The 24879-nt window shown below is 43.3% G+C and overlaps 1 protein-coding gene across 20 annotated transcripts in view; it reads left to right on the top strand.

Moving 5' to 3' along the window:
• Positions 1 to 24879, top strand: part of LOC310989411 (scavenger receptor cysteine-rich type 1 protein M160-like) — a 197051-nt gene that overhangs the window by 124150 nt on the left and 48022 nt on the right. For 13 of the 20 annotated variants that reach the window (XM_083976466.1, XM_083976468.1, XM_083976471.1 and 10 more), the window contains 4 exons: positions 1140 to 1454; positions 5558 to 5839; positions 6848 to 7162; positions 7252 to 7545. The exons of 1 other annotated variant lie outside the window; for it this stretch is intronic. In XM_083976466.1, the coding sequence (XP_083832592.1) occupies positions 1140 to 1454; positions 5558 to 5839; positions 6848 to 7162; positions 7252 to 7545 (1206 nt within the window). The remainder of the gene's footprint in view (positions 1 to 1139; positions 1455 to 5557; positions 5840 to 6847; positions 7163 to 7251; positions 7546 to 24879) is intronic. 6 more of the 20 variants (XM_083976464.1, XM_083976469.1, XM_083976470.1 and 3 more) reach the window with 3 other exon arrangements.

Raw genomic sequence — 24879 nt, 5'->3', positions numbered from 1 at the left:
AATTGTCCTTTAAGACCTAATTAATATGTTAAGAATAAAAATACTGAATTTGGTTTACCCGGTCTTTAAGTAACTTGTATCATTCTTTTATAGAAAGTCTTTTAACTTGTCATTTGTGTGCTGGTTCAATGGGCTGTCAGTGAAAGACAAAACCAGTCTTACCAGCACCATAAAGGTCTGCACTAAGGTTATCGGTGTCCAACTTAATGACCTGAGCTCACTATGGAAAAGGCAGGTAGTGCAAAAAGCCAAATGCATAATGAGTCAGCCTGGCCACGCCCTGAGGAGTGAATTCATGCTGATGCCCTCAGGGCAGCGCTACTGCACAGCCAGGACTAAAACTAACCGCTGCTCTGACCCTTTCATCCCATCCTCTATCAGGCTCCTGAATAGGATTGTTATGCGTAGGTGGGTTAGTTTGGTTCTTTCTCTCCTTTTTATTTTATTTGCTTGTGTGTAGGGGCACACCAAACCCTTGGCTTATTTCCACTGGAATGTCAAATGTGAATGTGTGTTGCTGTGCTATTCAGCTGAGGCTCTTCTCATGTTGCTGGCTGTTGTACTGTACTGTTTATTTATTTATTTAATCATCATGGCTAGGTGCTGTAACTGCAAACTGAATTTCCCGTTGGGATTAATAAAGTTTCTCTCTCTCTCTTCATCATGCTGTTCACATTTTGACATCATGAGACCAAGACGACACCCATCAATCCATCAACAGTCCTGGTCAAAGCAATAGAGGCTTCATACGGGATGTTGTCAGAGAGAAGTGTCCACTGAGCTCAGAGTGTCATCAGCAGGTTGAACAGAGACACAGAGACTGGAAGAGTCACAGAAAGGCAGACAAGTGGACGTCCTTTGGTCACATGACAACTTATTGACACCCACCACTGTTGTTAGCTTTTATTTTAACACATTGTTTGAGATAAAGAAATTGCCATTACATACTTCTACTGAAAAGCCCTACTTTCATGATATACTATCACTGTAGCTGGAACTTTTTACATTTTAGATACATTTCACCCAAAAGTCGAGTATCCCTGACATTTTGTGAGTGGTGTATGCTGATGACTTTAAAGTTGATATGACAGTAAATAAAGGTCAGCATCAAAGTTTAAATGTTGTGTCTCTCTCTGCAGACTCTGTCAGGCTGGTGAATGGGACCAGTCTGTGTTCAGGCAGACTGGAGGTCAAGTCCAACCAGTCTGACCAGTGGTGGTCCTCAGTGTGTGAAGATGACTTTGACCAGCAGGATGCAGAGGTGGTCTGTAGGGAGCTTGGCTGTGGGGCTCCTTCAGTCCTCCAGGGGGCGCTCTATGGAGCAGTGGAGGCTCCAATGTGGACCAAAGAGTTCCAGTGTGGAGGCAACGAGTCAGCTCTCCTGGACTGTAGAAGCTCAGGCTCAACTAGAACCAGCTGCTCACCTGGCAAAGCTGTTGGACTCACCTGCTCAGGTACAAGTGGAGCTACAGGTTGGATTTGTTCATTTCTGTTTGAATCAAACTCACTTCTTTTACTCTTCACTTTTAGACCCCTATTTGCTGATCCTTCTTCTTCTTCTGAGGAAATCCTACTTCCCATGCATTAAAACTTTGCACATGGTCCAGTCCAGGCCAGATTTTCTCAGCTGCAAACAAGAGTCAATAGTGGGGGGGGGGTACATCAACATGCAGAGCAGCTCAGTCTCCGCCCCCTCCAGACGTGCATTGCTAATGAGCTGCTGGTGCTGTGCAGAAGGAGAGCTCTGGGAAATGGCTCAGGTTTTGTGATTTTGGCTAAAAACTTCATAACCACAATTTAAAGACCACAGAGAATGTTTTAAAACAACCAAAAAGGTTAATTGGAGGGGGACTTACAGACAAATGACCAACATCTCCATGCTGCCGAGATGCCCCTAACGGGGCGGCAGTGGCTCAGGTGGTAGAGTGGGTCGTCCAATGATCAGAGGGTTGGCGGTTCGAATCCCGCTCTGTCCCGGTTGCTGCCGTAGTGTCCTTGGTCAAGACACCTAACCCACCTTGCTCCTGATGGGTCGTGGTTAGCACCTTGCATGGCAGCTTCCTCCATCAGTGTGTGAATGGGTGAATGTGATGTAAAGCGCTTTGGGTATCGTTTCAGGTCTAGTAAAGCGCTATATAAATACAGACCATTTACCATTGACCTTATATAGGAGCTAAATGTGTTGTGTTGTGAGGTAATGATGTAATTCACTCAGTGTTAATTTGGTGTGTGTAGCACACAGGGTGTTGTGATGATCAATTCTTCGTTTCCGTCCTAAACCCAGCGCTGATATTTCTGTGTAGTTCATGAAACATGCTGTCATACCGCAGGATGCTAACGAGCAACATCAACATGATTGGACCTCTTCTCCATTCGTCCCTCCCTAACATTTGCCTCTCGTTTTTATTCGTTGATTAAAGTGTAAATTATTCGTCATCGTCTTCGTCATCATAGCTGAATTTTTATTATTGTTTTCATCCGTGAAAAAGGTTTGTTGACAAATATTTTTCATCATAGTCTTCGTCAATGAAATTAACACTGCACTCAATGGCCCTCATTTATCAAACTTGCGTACACCAAAGAAATTGGTGCACAAATTCACCGCAAGGATCGGCATTTATCAATCTGAGCGTGAGCGTACGGTACGCACAAATCTCACGCCAGCTCTGACCAGGTGTACGCACATTTGGAACCAGCGTAGAACATGCAGGAAGGAGTGCTGCTGTGTCAGAGTGATTATTAAACCATAGTCTAATAACGCAGCCATGTGGTCCACATGTTGTTGTTGTTTATATTGATAAAAAGATAAAAAGTAGCCAAAAAAAAAAAAGCAACGATACAACCAAGTCCATGTTACAAATGTAACTGGACTTTTATTTTGAGCAACTGAGATGAATTAAAAACCACGATGTGACAGATGCTCGTTAATCAGCTGTGTAAACAGAAACAGTCAATGACAGACAGACCTGTTATTGTTAGATCACACACACAAACTTCCAACATCTCCTGCACCAGAGCATGACCGGACGGCTCCTCAGTCTCTCTCTCTGCCGGACACCGGAGCCCCGGTGGGGAGGGGAGGGGGGGCTCCGCTACCTGTCCAGGTGCAGCTGATCTCCGGGACCTGTCAGCGGGACATCGGGCCGGTGTTTCACATCCCTCCATCAGCCGAACCATGCCAGCGGTGCTGATGGTCATAAAGTCGCGTTCGCAGCAGTAATATACCTATATGATTTCTCCTCAGTCACTTGTGTTTAGTAAACTGCAGGAGCATTTCATGAGATCGCTGGGTTTCCTGACGTGGTCGGTGACACGTGCGTCTGCAGCCTCCATCCACCGGGATGACGCTTGTCAATGACAAAAACTATCAATCTATCAATGTCCAGATATTTAATGTTGCCGCCCTCTCCCTGTTCAGTGCGGTAATGTCAGTAAAGTCTCTTCTTGGCCGTCTTCCGTGTCTCCATGTGGTAAAAGGGGCAGGGCGACGCCTCTAAAGCAGGAATATATCGGGGCGTGACATTTAAATTACGCTCGTTTTCAGCCGCCGGATTTATCAACACCACACCGGTTCTACGCCGAAATCAGCAGCGTAGTACACACTTTTAGTAAATCGCACGTGACACTTGGCGTACACTGATATTTACACCAGAATCTAAACCAGATCCTGCGCAAGTTCGATAAATGAGGGCCTGTGTGTGTGTGGGGGGGGGGGGGGGGGGGTTGCTGTGCTGTCACCTGGGGGGTCAGGTATAGGAAGCATTGTTCACTCTCATTGTCAGGTGTTTGACCAGGAAGGGCAAACGGTTTTTGACCGCTGTGGCGTGGAGACGCTCATCATGCTGCTGTTTTCTTTGTTTTCTTTGTTTATGGACATTTTACACACACAGCAATAAGCCCACTTGCAACTAAAGGAACAGTGTGGACATTCACTCAATCAACGGTAATTCAATTCAATTCACCTTTATTTAAAGTGTAAAATCACCAAAACATGGTCTCAAAACACTTTACAAGACAACACACACACAGAAGAGAATTAGAGATGACAATTAGGCCAACATGACAGAACAGCAACAACAACAACAACAACAGAAACAGTGACGACACGAAACAAAGAACAAAAATGAAACAAAAACAAAACAAACAACAGAACAGAAATAAAACGTGCTATCAGGCTATACCGTATGTTTGAGAAAATAGATGGGTCTTTAGTCTGGATTTGAAAGTGGTAATGGAATCTGCATCTCTGACTGATTGCGGGAGCCGGTTCCAGAGGAGTGGGGCACGGTGGGAAAATGCTCTTCCACCTGCTGATTTTTTGTTGACTTTGGGGACCATGAGGTAATTACCATTCGGTATAAGAGCATCGGTCAAGGAGAAGCGTGTCAACCAGGTTGTTCTGGAGTTAAATACCTCAGCAGCGCTAGTATCAGACTGAACTCCTTTAATACCATATGTGTACTTTCATTTTTCTGTCTTGACATCAGTTTGAAATTAAGCAATATTACCCGAGAGGGTGTGCTTTAACGTCATTTGAGCACGACGGTGATGCGGTCAGGACCGAGGCTCTTGCGCCGAGGTCCGCAAGCATCACCGAAGTGCTCAAATTACGTTTAAGCACACCCTCGAGGGTAATATTGCGATTATACAACAATTACCAACAAAATAGAGCGTATAATTAAATAAATATTCATGTTGATGGACGTTTTGCTCTCAAAATTTAAAGTTTTTTGCGAGTGTGCTTCCCGTTTCCATGGAAATAAATGGGGTCTGACTAATAACTGAAACACAATCAGTCACGTCAGTAGACTCCTATGTGTAATGGAACCTAGTTCACCTCTACAGCAAATAGTCCGAACCTTAGTAACGACCTAGCAACAGAAATGATTTTCTAGTCCCAGATGAGTGAACTCTGAGCTGACGTTCATGTTTTAACGCGGTCTCGGACTTTCCCCAACTAAATCAATACTGCACAAACTCGCCCAAGTTATGACAAAGATGCCGTTTTTTTTCCTTTCACAGATGTAGCTTCTACAACCGCAAACTCTGCATGTAAATGAAGTTATAGCGCCGTGTCGCCGACACAGCTGATAGAGAAAGCCAAACGATTAAGTTACTCCAGACTATTTAAAAGCCCAAAAGGCGCAAGCGAGAGAGAGGGAGAGAGAGAAACATACATGTCTTATTGACCAATCAGATTGCTTGGTCGGAACTACTTGTTGTATAATCTGCCTTGACAACTGCTGCCATCCTGGTGTTTGACTTAGTCATTTAGTGAAGCCACAGATAAGATCATGTTTCCCAATCAGCTCAGTGAGATGAAGGCTGCTCCTTTGCTCCTTGCTGTCAGAGGTTGTGACTTAAATGTACATTGTAATAGCAACTCTCTTGTTGTCATTGTTTTATATCAGTGTCATTCTTCATGCCACCACAAGATGGAGCCAAAGTAATTAATCTTCACCTGCTCAGGTACAAGTGGAGCTACAGGTTGGATTTGTTCATTTCTGTTTGAATCAAACTCACTTCTTTTACTCTTCACTCTCTTCTCTGTGTTCAGAGCCTGTCAGGTTGGTGGGAGGAGCCAGTCGCTGTGCAGGTGAACTGCAGCTGAAACTAGGAGAGTGGAGACCAGTGGACAGCTACACCTGGAACCTGAAGGCAGCATCTGTAGTCTGTAGAGATCTGGACTGTGGCTCTATTGTTTCAACAAGAGGAAGAGAGGAGTCCTCAGTGAGGTCTGTGTGGTGGATCAACACTGGCTGTGTTCAGTCTGGATTTACCCTGAGGGAGTGTTCATTATCAGTTTCCTCTTTCTCCACCGTGGAGATCACCTGTTCAGGTGAGTCCATCAGTGACATCATCAGTGACAGTCAGGTTCAGTGTCTTCCTTCCTTTGTTGTGGAGACAGAAATGTTCAGTAACTTGTTCTTTTTGTATCTAAGTGAGTGAAGGTCTGAAAACCAGACATTTAATATCTCAACATGTTACATCATCGACTTTAGTCAAGAAGTCAACTTCCACTTTCCACTTCCATTTAGACAGTTTGGAGATGTAGGAAAACATTTTCAACAAATCAACTTTCATACTTTGATGCAGTTCAGCTGATCTAAAAGTAGTATAAAGCAGCCCCCCCCCCCCCCCCCCCCCCCCATGGGCTTCCTGCATGTACAGGTGTAGGCAGCCCCCTGGTCAGTGCTGGAGAGGAACAGACCTCATGTATGGTAAATAATGAAGAAAGCTCTATGTCCTATAGGAAGCCTTCACTGTAGTGAGTCGTCTTCCTCTCATTCCTCTGCATCATTATTTTCTTTAACATCAACAGTTTTAACCCTTCAGTCTCTTTGAGCTCATCATCTCTGACAGATCTCATTCTTCAGAGTTTGACAGATTTCTCTCTGGTTTATTTCTGCTGTAAAGACGTCAGAGACCAGGGCAGCTGCTGGCCAAATTGGGGCCCTAAGCAAAATGTTATTTGGAGGCCCTTAACGTCAACAGTTAAAAAATGACTGTATAATGATATGCCATTTAATTTGACAACATTTATTACTAAGAACAAACCAAATGAAAAATAGCTTCAAACCAAATTCAATCAATAAATCCGAGTCACAAATAGTTATCAATTAAAAAAAACGTTGTTTTGTAATCCATTATTATTATTATCATTATGTTGAAGTCCAGACTGTTGACTTGAGTCTTTGACTGATGAGCTGGACTGTGAGTGTCTTTAATGGTTGAGTTGGGGACAGAGAAGTAACTCATTTCTGGACACATGCTGATGACTTTAAAGTTGATATGACAGTAAATAAAGGTCAGGATCAAAGTTTAAATGTTGTGTCTCTCTCTGCAGACTCTGTCAGGCTGGTGAATGGGACCAGTCTGTGTTCAGGCAGACTGGAGGTCAAGTCCAACCAGTCTGACCAGTGGTGGTCCTCAGTGTGTGAAGATGACTTTGACCAGCAGGATGCAGAGGTGGTCTGTAGGGAGCTTGGCTGTGGGGCTCCTTCAGTCCTCCAGGGGGCGCTCTATGGAGCAGTGGAGGCTCCAATGTGGACCAAAGAGTTCCAGTGTGGAGGCAACGAGTCAGCTCTCCTGGACTGTAGAAGCTCAGGCTCAACTAGAACCAGCTGCTCACCTGGCAAAGCTGTTGGACTCACCTGCTCAGGTACAAGTGGAGCTACAGTTTGGATTTGCTTCATTTCTGTTTGAATCAAACTCACTTCTTTTACTCTTCACTCTCTTCTCTGTGTTCAGAGCCTGTCAGGTTGGTGGGAGGAGCCAGTCGCTGTGCAGGTGAACTGCAGCTGAAACTAGGAGAGTGGAGACCAGTGGACAACATCGTCTACTGGAACCTGAAGGCAGCATCTGTAGTCTGTAGAGATCTGGACTGTGGCTCTGCTGTTTCAACAAGAACAAGATATGAGTCCTCGTGGAGGTCTGTGTGGGGGATCGACACTGACTGTGTTCAGTCTGGATCTACCCTGAAGGAGTGTTCATCATCATCATCATCAGATTCCTCTTCCTCCACCGTGGAGATCACCTGTTCAGGTGAGTCCATCAGTGACATCATCAGTGACAGTCAGGTTCAGTGTCTTCCTTCCTTTGTTGTGGAGACAGAAATGTTCAGTAACTAGGTCTGTCAGTTTAACGCGTTAATTAGATTAATGAATTACACTGCAAATTAATGTGTTTCAGAGGTAAGGTGTAGGGCTAGCTCTTTTAAGGTTGTTACAGCGGTCAAGATGAGGTGCCGGTCCGGACACAGTAATGAGGCCTGAATCAGGTTCGCTGATGGTGGCATTTATTGTGCTCTCAATGTTGTTGTATAGTTCTGCAAAATAGTAACAAACCACATAATCATTATAATAAATGTATTCAAATAATAAAAGGAATAATAAATGTTTACACAATCAGAAAATATAAGTGTCTTTTCTTTATATGCAACAGTAATGCATTTAAATCCACAGGAGCACAGGTATGGGTTAACTAGTGGTCAATAGCTCCCTCTCCTGGCGAAGCAGGGTATAAACAAAAGACAACACTCGGCGCACATGGCGGCCTACAGCTGATAAATTAACGACCCAAACAACGTTGCGTTCCGACAGCTAGCTTGCTGGACACACACACAACACTCGGCTACCAGCGTTCACAGTATATTCATGAACAATGTAAACACCACGGACCTCCATTACCGTCCGGCGGCAGAAAGCACACGAGATTTAGCTAAGTGTGCTAGTAAACACAGTATGAAACGATACTCACTTTGTTCATTCACTTAAAGGAGCATTATCGCAAATACAGCAGTAATAGCATAAAATAAGATGAAATATGCAAAAGATGGGTCGGGGGGAGCCATAACTAAATTTACAAAAAAAATCGCCAACAGTATAGTGTCCGTGGGGCAAATGCAGCATTTGTCTTTGTTATGATCCAAGCCGGCCCGGCGCTTGCTGCGTTAAAATGCACTCGGAACTCGCAAATCCGACCTCCGAACCGGACAAATATGCAACAGTAAGTAATGTAGCAGTGTTAGGCTGCTCACAGTCACTGAATCGCTGGTAGAACACTTTGTCTCCACGTCCCTGTGTCTTTCTTCAGCTGTCCTCTCAGCGTTATTAAGGAGGAGGACGTTTCAGTTGCTGTTGTTGTCGTTGTTGTGGTTGTACGCGACGTAGAGCTGCCGCTTCCACTAGCGAGTTTTTTTTTTCCCGCGATTGCACGTTCATTCAGCCTGGTGAGGGAGGAGGAGGGGGGAGGAGGGAGGAGGGAGGAGGAGGGGGGGCGGGGGGGGGGACTAAACGAGGCTGCTCTCTCGCTCTGACAGCTGCCCACTTGTTTATATCTGATAAACTCCGCCTCGCTCCATCTAGTGGCCGAATTAAGGATTTGGATTTGCGATAATACTCCTTTAAACATTTGGAGTGGCACAATAACCCTCTTCAAACAAAAAACGACCGTGTTTCAGGCAAAAAATACTATTAAGTCCACAGTGAGCGCAGGTGGGAAAGGAAAAGGAGAAAAAAACTCTGTCAGCTCGACTTTTTCCTGTGCGCTCTCACTTCTTCACTGGTGGTGACTGCGTCACTTCCTGAGGCGCTCCTTCACAACAAGAGCATGCTGCTTCAGAATAAGAGCCTTTGATACATAATGTGTTATAAAAATTAACGCAATTAATTCTGAGATTCTGAGTGGCAATTCAACGCGCAAGCATTTTAAATTTGGCCCATTGAATGACTCGTAGGCTACTTGGCAGTAGCACTAGCACCGAGGAACTTATCCGGACGTGTTCGTCACTTCCACATCACATCGTTGCGCCGGGTTCACACCGGCCGCCGAAGTGCCATGAAAATCGCATGCGAGCCGCGGCCTTCCTGTTCACAGACGCTTATTTCTCCGCGCCGGTCGACAAGCGCTTCTTCCCCTCAGCTGTGTGTGTGTGTAGCCTATGTGCAGTGTTGTGCTAGTTACTGAAAAATAGTAACTAGTTACAGTTACTAGTTACTTCATTAAAAAGTAACTCAGTTAGTAACTCAGTTACTTAAACCAAAAAGTAATGCGTTACTGAAAAAGTAACTTTTTCGTTACTTTTAACGTTTTTTTTCCAATGCTCCCATTAAATAAAGGTTGATTGAATTCCCCTCTAACTGTCATTTCAGTTCTGTAGCTACTGATGCTGATAAAAAAACTTATTTTTATCTGTAAAATTTTACCATCATCATCATCATGCTGCATGGTGTCAGCATGGACAGCAGCTTTGACCTAACAGAACTGCAAACAAATCTTGAGGATACGTCACTTTGACTGAGTTACATTCAAGAGCCTGTTTTCAATTCACTCCAGCAGTAATTTTATTCAATCGATCAGCTGTGTTTACCCAGAGCGATCGCTCTGTGTTTAGCGTTTCAGGCGTCATAATTGGACTCCAACCGCTGCTGCTCGGTGGAGTGGCTGCTTGTGTCTCGCTGTGACTCTGGAGCTGTGTCCCGGTTCAGGGGCTGCAGCCTGAACTGGGACACAGCTTCGGTCTGTGATGCTGCGTTAGCTACGTTACCTTAGCTCGCCGTCATGCCCTGACCTGTCCTGATAGTCCTCTTTATGGAGCGTGTTTGATTACGTGTGGGACGCTAGAAGGTGGCCGCAAAGTGCTTTGTTTTTCACAGTGTTGCAGTGTGCTCTGTCTTTCTTTCAATTCAATGAAACTTTATTGATCGCTAGGATGTTATGGGACGTGTGTGCAGCTATAAAACCTCACCAGAAGAACGGAAAGGAACGGAGTAACGCAGCGTTTGGTAACGGAAACGGAGTTACTGATTTAAAAAAACAACGCGTTACGTTATTAGTTACTGAAAAAAGTAACGGCGTTACTAATAACGCGTTACACTGCCACATGTGTATGTGTATAGGTGTGTGTGTTCCTCTCTCGCGCTCTGTTTAGATTAATAACGTTAAAAACGTCTTATGATGTTACAGAAAACCTGCATATGTTTTTTCTCCTCATGTTCCTACACTAGAGAACTTGTTCTTCTTGTCACCAAACGAGGCTGCTCTCTCTCTGACAGCTGATTTTTAAATACTACCATGAAAATGGTATTTGGAAAGCATGGAAAGCATAAGAAACGTCCAGATCTGGATGTTTCTTATGCTTTTTCATTCATCTTGCTGGTATTTCAAGCAAAAAGGAAAAATACTATGTGATTAACTCAGGAAATTAAAGGATTAAATTTTTTAATCGTTTGACAGCCCTAATTATCATACAATATTTGAAAATAAACCCCGTTTTCAGAAATATTTGTGATTATTTTTTATACTCGTCTTGAAAACTTTAGTGGCCCCCCACTGAGATGACAGTGCCAGCAGTGGCCCCAAGCTCATTTGAGTTTGAGACCCCTGATTTAGACAGTTTGGAGATGTAGGAAAACATTTTCAACAAATCAACTTTCATACTTTGATGCAGTTCAGCTGATCTAAAAGTACTATAAAGCAGCCCCCCCCCCCCCCCCTCACACAGACCATGATCTAGGATCTAACCCTAACCCTAAATAATGAAGAAAGCTCTATGTCTGACTGTTAACATTCAGCCAATCATCTCTCCGTTTACAGACCTGCTGGTCCAGCCAATCATCTCTGTGTCCTCCATGGACGGGGTCTCCCAGGCCCAGCAGCAGGGTTATTCAGGAGTGTGGATGGGCTCCAACTTCAGCATCAGCTGCTCCATCCAGCCACAGTACCCAGGAGGCTCCTTCCAGCTCACCTTCACCTCCTCCAACACAACGGACAGCTACACCCAGCCAGCTGTCAATCACTCCGCCTCCTTCCTGTTTCCTGCTGCAGAGCCCGCCCACCAAGGAAACTACAGCTGTGTTTATCACCTCTACGTTTTCTCTCATGACTTCTCCTCTGAGAGCCGTCGACTGTCCCTCACCGTCTCAGGTGAGTTGAAGCACATTTCACCTGTCTGTGCTCAGGGGCCCATTGTCTCTTCATCCGTCCATGTTGCTGTAGTGAAAAGTCCACGACAGGAGAGGATCCAGTGAAGGTACATGAGCACCATGATGGTGAGAAACTGGGTTTTACATGATGAGTCAGACGTCAGCAGGATGACTCAGCTTCACCAGGATCATGTTTGGTAATCTTTAAAATTTAATTATATTAACAATAATCCATATTTAAAGTAAAAAGAACTTAAAACACATCATCTGATGGACTTTGGTGGAATTAATAACAATAAAATGTGTTGTTTCCTTTTTCTATCTGTTACACAGGCACCGATCCGCTACCACGTGTATCTGTTTATCTGTGGGTTATAACATGCAGCTAGAATAAAATAATAATTATGATAATAATAATTAAAATGATGTTGTACCCACAGATAAACAGAAAAAGGAAACTTTGGTGTTTATTTTATCGTTATTAATTTCACCAAAATCCATCAGATGATATGTTTTGGTTTCTTTTTACTTAAAATATGGAGTATTGTTATTGTTAATACTGTATAATTCACATTTTTGTGGTTTTATTTTTGTATTTCTTTAGTTTTTACAAACCCGATCTTTTTTTTTTTTTTCAATTTAATGAACAAATGTTCATCTAAAACTGTTTGGAATGGTGTTTTCTGTCGTGTAGTGTGTTTTAAGAGCTAGGGTAGAGATAAAGTTATTTTGCCGCGATTTCTCCCTGTATGTGTGTGTGTGTGTGTGTGTGTGTGTGTGTGTGTGTGTGTGTGTGTGTGTGTGCGTGCGTGCGTGTGTGTGTGTGTGCGTGCGTGTGTGTGTGAGTGTGTGTGTGTGCGTGCGTGCGTGAGTGTGTGTGCATGTGTGTGTGTGATGTACCAGTGCATCCTCTATGTAGCCTACATGCTAAATGTATTTTATTTTTTGTGTGGTAGGACTTTTATGGAGAAGATGACCATTTCATTCACATCCATGTTGTTTTATGTGGCCATCATACAGGTACGTGTGTGGTTGCTCAGCCTCCATTGTTATGTTAGAGATGTTTACTTGTGTTTTACCATGTGAAGATAGATAGATAGATGGATGGATGGATGGATGGATGGATGGATGGATGGATGGATGGATGGATGGATGGATGGATGGATGGATGGATGGATGGATGGATGGATGGATGGATGGATGGATGGATGGATGGATGGATGGATGGATGGATGGATGGATGGATAGGTAGGTAGGTAGGTAGGTAGGTAGGTAGGTAGGTAGGTAGGTAGGTAGGTAGATAGATAGATAGATAGATAGATAGATAGATAGATAGATAGATAGATAGATAGATAGATAGATAGATAGATAGATACTTTATTAATCCCAAAGGAAATTCATCTAGCTGACAGATGAATTTCCTCCAAACATTCTGAAAAAAAGTACTTAGCTAATGTAGACAGATGTAGCAATAATATAAAAGAATAAAATATACCTATATACTATATACACATACAAACTATCACCTATATATATGCATATATGTGAAGAGATGTGATAGTTTTTTGGGAGAAATAGTGCTGCATTTGTCAGTCTGCGCTGTTCCTGACTGAGAGAGGACTTTTATGGAGAAGATGACCATTTAATTCACATCCTTTTTGTTTTATGTCGCCATCATACAGGAATGAACAGAACACAACGCAGTAGTCGGGGCCTGCAGACCGTCCCGGATACACCTGGGGTCCAGTACTGCTATATCGGAGGCATTTCCAACACTGGTGTCGGAAACGGAATAACTCTACTGGGAATGTTCCAATACGCTGACATAAGCAGGGAAATTATTAAAAACAACTGAAAACAGCTTCATTGTATTTTCTTCATGGGAACATGTGAATATGAGTTTTGAGATTTAACAGGACAACATCCCATTCATGTACTCTAATCTACTTTGCCTTTCTTCTATGAAGTTCAGAAAAAGGTGGATAGGTTATAGCAGGAATATTGTACACTTGATATAAAATGTGAAGGTAATTACCTCCTCCATCATTTGGAAATGGCTTCTATGTTCCTAAAAAGAGTTCATGTTGTGACATTTCATGGTACGTAGCTTATCTTTGTTGGAAAATATTTACACATTTGATCCAAATGGGTTACTGGGCAAGACTATTACAGTGTAAGATCTTATTACCGTGTTAGTTATGTTGAAACTACCCATACGTTTCTAAGGAACAAAGCCCACTACACTTTGCAGGCAGCAGAAAGGTAATTATGGGTTAACTACGGTGACATTTCCAGCAGTTGCCACATCTACCATTTGCTTTTGGGAAACAGATATTGCAGCTAACCATAAGGTAAGACTGTGGAAATTACAATTACATCAGGTTAATCACACTGAAAGTACTTGACTATATCATGGAAACGACAGGCTATTTACTCTGTAATTACCCAATACTTAGCAGTAATTCACTGCAATTCTACTACTACAACTTGTTATTATGTCTATTTTACTAGACTGTCATTTCTTTACTATATTTCTTGACATTACCATCATGCAATTAATTGTTATTTCTGGGCTATTTTTCTCAACATTACTACACATTTGACCATTATTACTGGGGTATTTCTACACAGTTAAAAGTTATTTCCTGGCTATATTTCTCAACATTACTATGAAATTGACTGTTATTTCTAGGCTATTTCTTGACATTACTATGCAATTAATTATTAGGCTATTTCTTGGTAATTTCTTGACATTACGACGTAATTAACGGCTTGTAAATTAAAGGGTTACCAAAAATTTGAATATAACTCGAATATTTAACATAAGAAGCATTAGAAATTTGAGGGGAGGATTGACAGCCCTACTCAGTATTCTGGTAAGTTCAGTTCAAAAAGGATCCAATGTGTATGTTCTGTGTATCAATGTCAATTCAGTTTCTTTGTCCCCAATTTCTATAATTACTACTACGTTAACCTGGGTAGGTGAGGACTGTGTGTGTTATCTGTTCTTATCTGTTCTCGGAGTGTGAGATTCAGATGACGTGGAGTCGTAGAGGAAGGTTCTGCAGCTGGCCACACCGCGTCTCCAACTCTCTCTCTGAACCGCTGGGCTGGGCTCGCCGTCTCAACCGGCTCTTTCTCTCTGTTTCTCGGGCAGTGGTTCAGAAAAAACAACCTACACAGAAAGTGCACAGTTGTAAGGAACTTAATCTGATTCTGTCTCAGTTTCTTATGAGATCTCACCATCTTCTCAGTTCAAACATGAAATATATTACCAGAAATCAAGAAAATATATTAACACACAATCAATAACTTATTATGCATTAAAAAGATTAGTTTTAACCATAAAATGTAATCAATTAGGCTATTCATGAATTATCATATCAACAATATTATTTTTAACAGACATAATGTATGCATTCTTTTTAACCTATATTTATCTTATATCATCAGTTTTTAATTATTTTAATTCACCTTTTTAATATTTAACTCTTAAACATCAAATTAATTACAGTTTTTATACACAAAAGTGCAATTTCTTCATCAAAAAATTAAATATACCGCACCTTGAATGGTACTGTTAGCCTTTGCAGTGGCTAATAACACAAATGAGCAGTTCAAATGGCCATAAAAAATAAATAAACTGCATCTTCTCATTGCAAACCACATGGAAATTTAGCTTTAGCTTAGCGATTAGCATAGCGATTAGCATGATTAAGCACAATGGACAAAATAGCATTCCGAGCTAGCGATTAGCATGTCGCGGTTGCTAGTAGCATTAGCATTTCAAGCTAGCGATATTTTTTCAGACAATTAACTACGGCAGAAAGTGCACAAAAGTCACAGAGAAACATTGAAAGGCATCCTATGCTATATTTTAAGCGATATAGACCACCTTAAACCAAGTTAATGGCACAATAAATGCATTTTCCCCATCTGAGCAGCTATCAAACTGCAGGCTAACTGATGGCTAACTGTGTGCTAACTCACTGGAGCCGCATGCATTTAATCTCACCAGAGGTTTTTTCTCCTCGGCTCACGGTTTATCGGGTTGAACCTGGATTCTCCGGTGACTACCGGGTCTGTCTGCAGCTTTCTGCTTCTCTTTGCTTCGTGTTTGCTTTGTTTTTGCCACCGACTCTCTCGGTCTGCTCTGCTCTGCTGCTGTCTGCCTCGTGTCTGAGAGGAAAATGGCGTCTGCTCACAGGTGCAGACTTCACGCAATACACGCAACACCTGACCATGGATCTATTATTAGATAATATAAATAATAGGCCTACTACATCCATGTACTTGACCTAGGTTCATCACGGGGAATAAAAACACTACCAGGGGAACACTACCATCTACTGGAGGTTTACTGGAACTGTCTAAATTCAATTCAAATCTTTATTGTCATATATACTGAAGACAGCGTCACACAGTAGCCTACAATGAAATTCTTACTCCGTGATGATACCTCCGGCAACATTAAAAAGCAAGTAATAATGAAAAACAACACTAGTTAAAATGACAACATTGAATAAATAAATAGTGCAAGAGCAGTTATAAATAAATAATGCAAAAAAATAAAAATAAAAAAAGACAAAAGGTTAGTAACAACTGATTGTTCATGCTGGTTACAACTGATATTCCTGCTCACTTTGGGGGAGACTGGGGTTGGTTGTCACATATTAGTTTTGTGTGAATATCTCCTCATCACAACATCCTGGAGTAGTCATTCTAACATTACAAGGCAGCAGCTTAAAGTCTTGGGTTTCAATGGGTATCCTGCTCATTTCTCCAGCTTATTTCAACATTTATTTATTAATCATCAAAGACAATCTGACACATCAGACCACACACGCTATGGGGTTGGTTGTCACATGAAAAAAATGAAGTGATTTTTTATTAAAATGACATGAAAAACACAGAACATAAACATGACACATGGGACTCGTGTTTTTTGTTGTTAAAAATGCAGAACTCTGAAATCACAGCATTCAAGAACATCATAGAAAAGAACCATCATAGAATCACAGTAGAACTACAGAAAATAATTCATAATGGTCGAACAATACTACTGCATTGAGTCACATTTTTTGCTAAAAACTGAGTTTACAACCATCCTGTAACAAGTTCACTACCAAATGACAATTAAAACTATAGTTTTCCCTTCATACTTTTTAATGGTTTCAATTTCTTTGTTACAAACCCATTGTGTAAAAGCCCAGAAGAAAAGTAGTGAAGATCTTAAAATTTACAAAATAACATGGGAATAAAAAAGTGACAACCAACCCCAGTCTCCCTATCTGTGGTAATGAGATGTTGTATTGTGTAGGCCTATATACTAATACATAATATTAGTAATCAATATGTTTTCACTTCCAAATTTCCAAGCAGCCGTCCAATCAGACGCCTCACAGACACAACAACAAGTCTATACCGGTTTAAAGGTGTTCAGAAATGGCCGTTTGTCCTGTTTGTTGCGCTGAGTTTCCACGAGTTGCCGAACAAACAAATTTGATTGGTCGTTATCGAGTTTGGGGCGAGACCGAGCTCGGTGTGTGTGTGTGTGTGTGTGTGTGTGTGTGTGTGTGTGTGTGTGTGTGTGTGTCTCAGATGTTTGATTGACGGATGACTGTTATGATTGGATGTTATTACATGTTTGACCGCTAGGCGGCAGTACTGGTTTGTAGTCAGCTTACCGTACCATAACAGGGTAGAGCAAGACTGCATGGAGCCACATGTATGTTGTTGAGAACGTGAGACATTAAACTAAGGGTGTATTCACACCTGTTTAGTGTGCACCCTGGTGCGCACCAAATGTTAAAATGATACATTGTTTCATTTTTCAGTTAGTGCGGTTGCTTTTACACCTGCTTTTTGTCACTCGGGACCAAACTTGGAGAACGTCACGTCTCCATGACTACCGGTTGGAATCTGGAAGCGCTGATTGATAAAACTTTCATGATGGAGACTCCAGTAGGGCCGGTTGTTAGTAGCTCTGGTCATTTATTTCTATATTGTTTGCATGTATAACTCTGTTTGGTACTGGATTCAACATGGCGCTGCTCTGCTGGCGACATGGAGAAGGGCTCATGTTGCATGTCCTTTGTTCGTTTGTCATGTCCCCGTTTAATGTCTGGCTTCGGTGGATTAAATGCGCAGATTTATTGGAGATGACCGCTCATGCTTTGAGCTGTAGGATGCGTGTATGTGGAGTGAATTGGCGAGGAATTAAGGCACTGGTGTTGGCGTGGATGATCCTGGCCGGACCCGTCACCCAATGCATGGCGGAGGATCCTATCAATAACAGCGGCCTGAGGACATACAGCTGTTCAGAGCTGCTGGGACTGCGGGAGAGCGGCGCACTACCATCGCCTGGTCTTCTGCAGGATGTCCCTGGCGGACTGTGCCGACACCAGGGGGGAAAGTATCGGCGGTTACATGCTGCTATTCAGACATGCCGCTATTTCGACATTGACTTCTAATTGTCGGAATAGCGGCATTAACATTATTTTTCAAGCGTCCCACTATTCCGACATTTTTTTTTTCATTGTCGGAGTAGCGGCACTTTACTATTTTTCAAACATTCCGCTTTTCCGACATTGATTGATTACGTTATAGTCAGACGTGTCCTTCTGATTTATTTTTATTTTTTCATCTGAGACACTGTTTCTCATACACAAATACATAGGCCTATTAGAGAAGAAAAAACAAACCCTCCAAGTTTAAAAACACACTGGCAGCAGCGCACACTGATCTGCAGCTACTGAGACTGTTATTATTCTGTCACCTGAGTTTATCCTGCTGCTTTACATTGTTTTAACATAGGTAAAAGAAGAAAAAAAAGATTGTCTGGAATAAAGGGGCAGATTACATAAGATTATTCTTTTTTCTGCTCCCTTTTGTTGAGATTTGGGAGGTTTTTGTCTGATTTATTGCCCGATGCCATGTATCTCGCTTTCTTTCCCCCTCCCTCCGCCCGTTGTCTTCGTTGTCACTTTGTTGTCGCTCCACGGAGCGCATATGGCTAATTAATATGCACGTGCTGACCATATATGGTTGTGTAGGCATTCCGGGGACAGAGGTGTTCACGTGCACAACTGCTTATCAAAGTTGAGGTGCAGAGTTGTGCACGCACAGTTTGATAGATCTGAAAAAGGTGTAAATATTTTGGGCTGTCTTTTCACCGTAGGCCTAAGCAAAACATTTAGTAGCAGCAGTTTTACACTGCTTACTTACAGTTTTGATAAATGAGGCCCCAGGCCCTAAGCCCAAAGCCCAGACGCTCACAGTTGCAGCTCCGCGGCTCATCCGCGGTGCTGTCCGTGGTGCTGAAGGTGACAGGTTAACTTGACAAACAAACTGCAGCATAGTTCTGTTTGTTTATCATGTGTGTCAGTTTTGTTTGTGATTTGATAGTTCAGTTGTTGAGATTAAGAACATCACTCCCTCATCAAACCAGTGATAGACATGCTGAAAAGAAAAGAGAGAGAGAGACGCGCCTGGGTATCGCAGCTGTAAAAAAAAAAAAAAAGAAAGAAAAAAAAGACGTGTCGGAATAGCGGTATCAAAAAGTGTCGGACTACCGACATGTCTAGATAGAGGGATGTCGTAATAGCGGGATGTCTAAATAGTGACATGTCGGAATAGCGGGATGTCTGAATAGCGGGCGGACCCCAGTATCGGCGAAGCAGGGCTAGGAAGCGTGGCAGGAGAGGCGGCATCAGACGGCGCATACGATCAGCCACCAAGCTACCGCTACCGCCAATGCTCCTATGCAATCCCCGCTCCCTTAAAAATAAGCTGGATGATCTGCGTCAACAGGTGGGAGCCTGCTATGAATATCGGGAGTCGGGCATTATGGCTTTTACGGAGACTTGGTTCGGTAAGGATGTTCCGGACAATTTTATTCAGATTGAGGGGTTTTCCCACGTACGTTTGGACAGAGACGCAAACTCAGGTAAACTCCGCGGAGGGGGCGTGTGTATCTACATCAATGACAGCTGGTGCCGAAACCTTGCAGTGAGGGACAGAATATGCACCCCTGATTTAGAGCTTCTGTGTGTCACCTTGCGGCCACACTATCTCCCCCGGGAGTTTACCAATTTGTTTGTGTGCGTTGTCTATGTCCCACTCAGCGGTAATGCGGGCAGGGCAGCAAATCTAATCGCAGACTGTGTTCACCGTCATCTCGAAAGCAAGCCTGATGCCCCAATGATGATACTTGGGGATTTTAATCATTGCAGCTTAAATAAAACGCTGCCAGGATTTGACCAATATGTGAAGTGCAGCACCAGGAATAATAATATACTGGACAAATGTTATGGGAATATTAAAGATGCATATACTGCCAGAGCCAGACCTCCACTTAAAAACTCAGACCATAACGTAATTCAGCTGCTTCCCACATATCGGTCTGTTTTTAAATCTACCAAACCGGTCACTCAGACGGTGAAGGTATGGACTAATGATAAATTGGAAGAGCTGAAGGGATGCTTCCTTTGTACGGATTGGGATATCTTTCTCAAGGATAAGGATATGTCTATATCCTTATCCTAAGGATAGGATAGTAGTGCTACAGAAGCAACTACTGACTACATAAATTTTTGCATTGAGTCTGTCATACCCACAAAGACAATTAAACGGTATCCCAACAATAAATCTCATTTTCCCCCTGACATTATGGACTGTATTAAAAGGAAAATAGGCGCTTTCAAGTTGGGGGATAAAGCGGCGGTCCGAGCGGCCCAAAAGGACCTAAATCTGAAGATAACATCAGCGCGCCATCAACATAAAGAACGGGCAGAGCAAAACCTGGCGGAATGCAATACTAAGAAACTTTGGGACTCAATTAGACATATGACGAACATGGACGCGAAAAAGAAACCTCTGTTTGCTCATAACGAAATTACCAGGGCAAATGAACTGAACAATTTTTATATGCGTTTTAATGTTGATAATAGTGCAGATTGTGCTGATGTTTTAGAATCTGTGATTTGTGATTTAAATGTGGATAGAATTGAAATTGATCTGGAAACAGTCATTAAAACGTTTAAAACTATTCAGACTAAAAAGGCAACAGGTCCAGAAGGCCTGTCAGCTTTTATTTTGAAATCTTTTGCTGAGGAACTGTCCCCAGTCTGGGTGAAACTATTCCAGTTTTCCATGGACACTTATACAGTGCCAAGACTATGGAAAAAATCTATTATACTACCCATACCTAAAAAGGTCAGTCCCCAGGAGGACAATGATTACCGGCCGTTGGCCATCACCTCAAATGTTTTTAAATCATTAGAGAAGATCATGATAGAGAAGCTTCGAACAGCTGTGCAACCAGCGCTTGATAAATATCAATTTGCCTACACCAAAAACCGCAGCACAAGTGATGCCATAGCGACTGTAATGCATCTTGTTCTGAAGCACCTAGAAAATCCAGCTGGATATGCTAGACTTCTTTTTGTTGATTTTAGTTCCGCTTTTAATCTCATTCAACCACCCATTCTTTTGAAGAAATTAATTCAGCTAAATGTCAATCCTTTCTTAATTCGGTGGTACTATTCTTTTTTATCGAATAGGCCACAGCAGGTTAAGTTTAACTCAATTCTGTCTGACCTGGCTGTATGCAGCACTGGTGCCCCCCAGGGGTGTGTTAGTTCACCTTTTCTGTTCACGTTGTATACCAACGTGTCAGTTCTGAGCCAAATCAATTCACAATAAAAATTTCTGATGACACTGTCATACTTAGCCTGCTTACCAAACATACTAATTCGAGTGTTCATCAACTTGCGGTTGACAAGTTTGTCAACTGGTGTGATGCCCACTCGCTGCTCATTAATACAACTAAAACTGTTGAGATGTTGCTGGATCCTAGATCAATGGGAGACCAGAGCCCTGTGGCCGTCCATGGCCAGGACATTGTGCAGGTCAAAACATTTAGGTACCTTGGTGTCCATGTTGACAGCGATTTGAGCTGGGGCACACAGGTGGCCAATGTTTGTGCCAAAATTCACCAACGTCTCCATTTCCTACGTAGGCTCAGAGTATTTGGAGTTTGCAAAAATATTATGCTAATTTTTTATAGAGCAGCAATTGAATCAATACTCCGCTATGGTATCACCAGCTGGTTTGGTAATCTAACTGTTAAATCTAGAGCTGAAATCTCAAGCCTTGTCAAAACTGCTGGCAAGATTATGGGTATAACACCCCCCCTAAATCCACAGGACCTTTTTGAGCAGGCGACGATCAGACAGGCAAATGCCATTTTAACAGATAGTTCTCATGTGCTGAATAGTGAATATACTCTCCTGAACTCTGGAAAGAGATATAGGCTTCCTTTGTGCAGGCACAATCGATACAAACATTCCTTTGTGCCTGTATCAACCAAGCTTCTCAACAGCAGGAAATGATTGCGATGTCTCTGTATATGTATACGAACATAGGCTATGTGTATATGGAAATGAATGTATTATGAGTCAAACTATGGACATATGTGAGTGAATGGATTAATGTATGCTTGAGGTTATGTGATGCTGATATGAATGTATTTATGATTACAGTTAGAGTAGCGGTGTGGATGCATGTGAATGACGTTCACGTCGGCTTGCTGCATGTGCAGGATTGTCCAGTGGTCTGTTTTACTCCACCAGTCTTTTAACTTGATGTTCTTTTTGTACTATATGTGTTTTTATGTATGCAACATGTTCCCTGTCTCCACGATAAATTTCTCCCTGGTGGAGACTAATAAACTAACCTAACCTACTTCTGGCTGGTTTCCGGTTGCGTTCACCCAGCTCGGTCCCGTTAGTTCCCGGTTAAACGTTAAACACGGGCGGACCTCTGCTGCTCGGTAACCACGGTAACCAGCTGCTCCGCGGGCCCGAGGGACGGACGCCGACCTGTCCGGTGTCTGAGCGACTCAGCGGACACGCACCGACCGGCTGCTGCTGCTGCTGCTGCTGCTGCTGCTGCTGCTTCGTTTGTGGGGACAGAGCTCCGCAGCACCGGAGCACCGGGCGGTCTCCCCGCTGCGTTAACCCGTTGTCAGCGACTACGGGAGCCCTTTTAGCTCAAACGTGTTGAGTTCGCCTGGCAGTTGGGTCGCACCAGAGTGCGGTTGCTTTCACACCTAAACTAGTGCGCACCAGAGTTCGGCTGGAGCCGAACCGAGACCACCTCCTCAGGCCGCACTAGTTTTGGTGCATTAGAGTGCGATGTGCTTTCACACCAACCCAAACTGGACCAAAGTTAGTGCGCACCAGATTTAGTGCGCACTAACACTGCAGGTGTGAATACACCCTAAGTTACTTGCTATCAACACGGCCTCATCCTTGGAACACGAACATGACATGGTACCAGGAGTAAACTCGAATGGGCGACATGGATTTAAAACCACCGGAAAGTTTGAAACTAACGGGGAATGTCGACGAGAACTGGCGCACCTTCAAACAGCGGTTTCACCTGTATGTTGCTGCTACGGGACTCGAGGCAAAGCCAGAAGCAAGAAAGGTAGCGCTGCTGCTAACAATAGCAGGGCCACAGGCCATAGAAGTATTTAACACGTTCGTGTTTGACAGTCCTGAAGATAATGAAAAGTTGGATGTAGTGCTTAGCAAGTTTGATACTCACTGTTCTCCGAAGAAGAACGAGACGTACGAGAGGTACGTGTTTCGGTCTCGTACACAGCGGCAGCATGAGCCCTTCGATAGCTTCCTGACGGACTTGCGGCTAAAGGCGCAGTCCTGCAACTTCGCGACGCTGAAGGACTCCATGATCCGGGACCAGATCGTCTTCGGCGTGGAGGATAAAAAGGTCAGAGAGAGGCTACTACGGGAGATGGAGCTGACGCTGGCAGGAGCCATTAAGATCTGCCAGGCCAGTGAGCTGTCCCAAAGGCACGTGAGGACGTTCAGCGAGATGTCTGCAGTTGCCTCGGCGCAGAGCGACAGCGCGGCAGCGGTTGGAGCAGTGTCGTATCAGCGGAGACGGCGCACACAGACCCGGCCTGCACAGCAGGAGGACGTGATGATAAACTGCAAGCGCTGCGGCTCACAGCACAAGCCTAGACAGTGTCCAGCGTTTGGTAAGCAATGCTCCACTTGCCAAGGCAAGAATCATTTTGCTAAACAATGCTTCTCCAAACGGAAGGAGGGGAAGAAAGGAAAAACTGTAAACTTAATAGACGAGCCTGATCTAAGTGACACGTTCTTTGTTGGAATGGTGAATTGTGAAAGTGAACAAATAAATAAACCAGACAACGTAAATGATGTCACTAAAGAAGATAAGTGGATAGCTCCTCTAATGATAAATGGGACTGTAGTCACCATGAGATTGGACACTGGTGCGAAAGCAAATCTCATAAGCATGTGTGATGTGAAGGCAATGAAAAATAAGCCACAAATAAAAATAAAAGAATCTGGACTGAAAGACTACAATGGGCGGCCAATCAAATGTTTGGGCACATGCAGGTTGAGTGTCACAGTTAAAGGAAAAGTGCACCACCTATTCTTCTTTGTTGTGAATGAGGGACGGGAATCACTTCTTGGTGACAGAGCCTGTGAAGAACTGGGGCTTGTGGAAAGAGTGTATCAACTGATATATACTCCTGGTAAACACCTAGTCCTTGCTGATGCCCTATCCAGAGCAACTACAGGCGACAGTGTGAGTGCAACAGACGAGGACATACAGTGTCACGTGAACATGGTGTCGGCTACACTGCCTGTGTCTGACACAAAGTCAAGACAAATAGCGGAGGCTACAGCAAAGGATGCTGAGCTACAGCATGTCATGAAGAACATGGATGAGGGATGGCCAGCTGGTTCATGTCCACAATTTTACCATGTCAGAGGTGAGCTTAGTACTGTGGACGGTCTGCTGTTGAAAAAGGGCAGGATTGTTATTCCACAGGCTTTGAGAATGGACATGTTGCACAGGATACATGAAGGCCATCTCGGCATCGAAAAGTGCAAAAGGAGGGCGAGAGACACGGTTTTCTGGCCCGGACTGAACAAAGACATTGAAACACTTATAAGTAAATGTGAAACATGCCAGAAACACAGGAACAAGCAGAGCAAAGAGCCTATGGTGGTAGCTGAGGTGCCTACAGCACCATGGCACAAAGTAGGAATGGACTTGTTTCATCTCAGAGGTAAAGACTATTTAGTGGTAATGGATTACTACTCAAACTTCCCTGAGATGGCGCTACTAGCAAGCTCAACATCAACTTGTGTCATAACACATGCTAAATCTATCTTCACCAGGCATGGCATCCCACACACCGTGGTGAGCGACAATGGCCCCTGCTTCAGCAGCAAAGAATGGCAGAAGTTTGCAGTGCAATATGATTTCAAGCATGTGACGTCAAGCCCACACTATGCACAGTCAAACGGGCAAGCTGAAAAAGGAGTTCACATTCTCAAGCAACTCCTAAAGAAAGCAGCTGACAGTGACTCGGATCCCTATCTGGCTT

Source organism: Trachurus trachurus (genome assembly GCF_905171665.1).
Source record: "Trachurus trachurus genome assembly, chromosome: 8".
Classification (NCBI taxonomy): Eukaryota; Metazoa; Chordata; class Actinopteri; order Carangiformes; family Carangidae; genus Trachurus; species Trachurus trachurus.
Note: the sequence above shows the minus strand (reverse complement) of the source record. Positions and strands in the feature narration are given on the sequence as shown.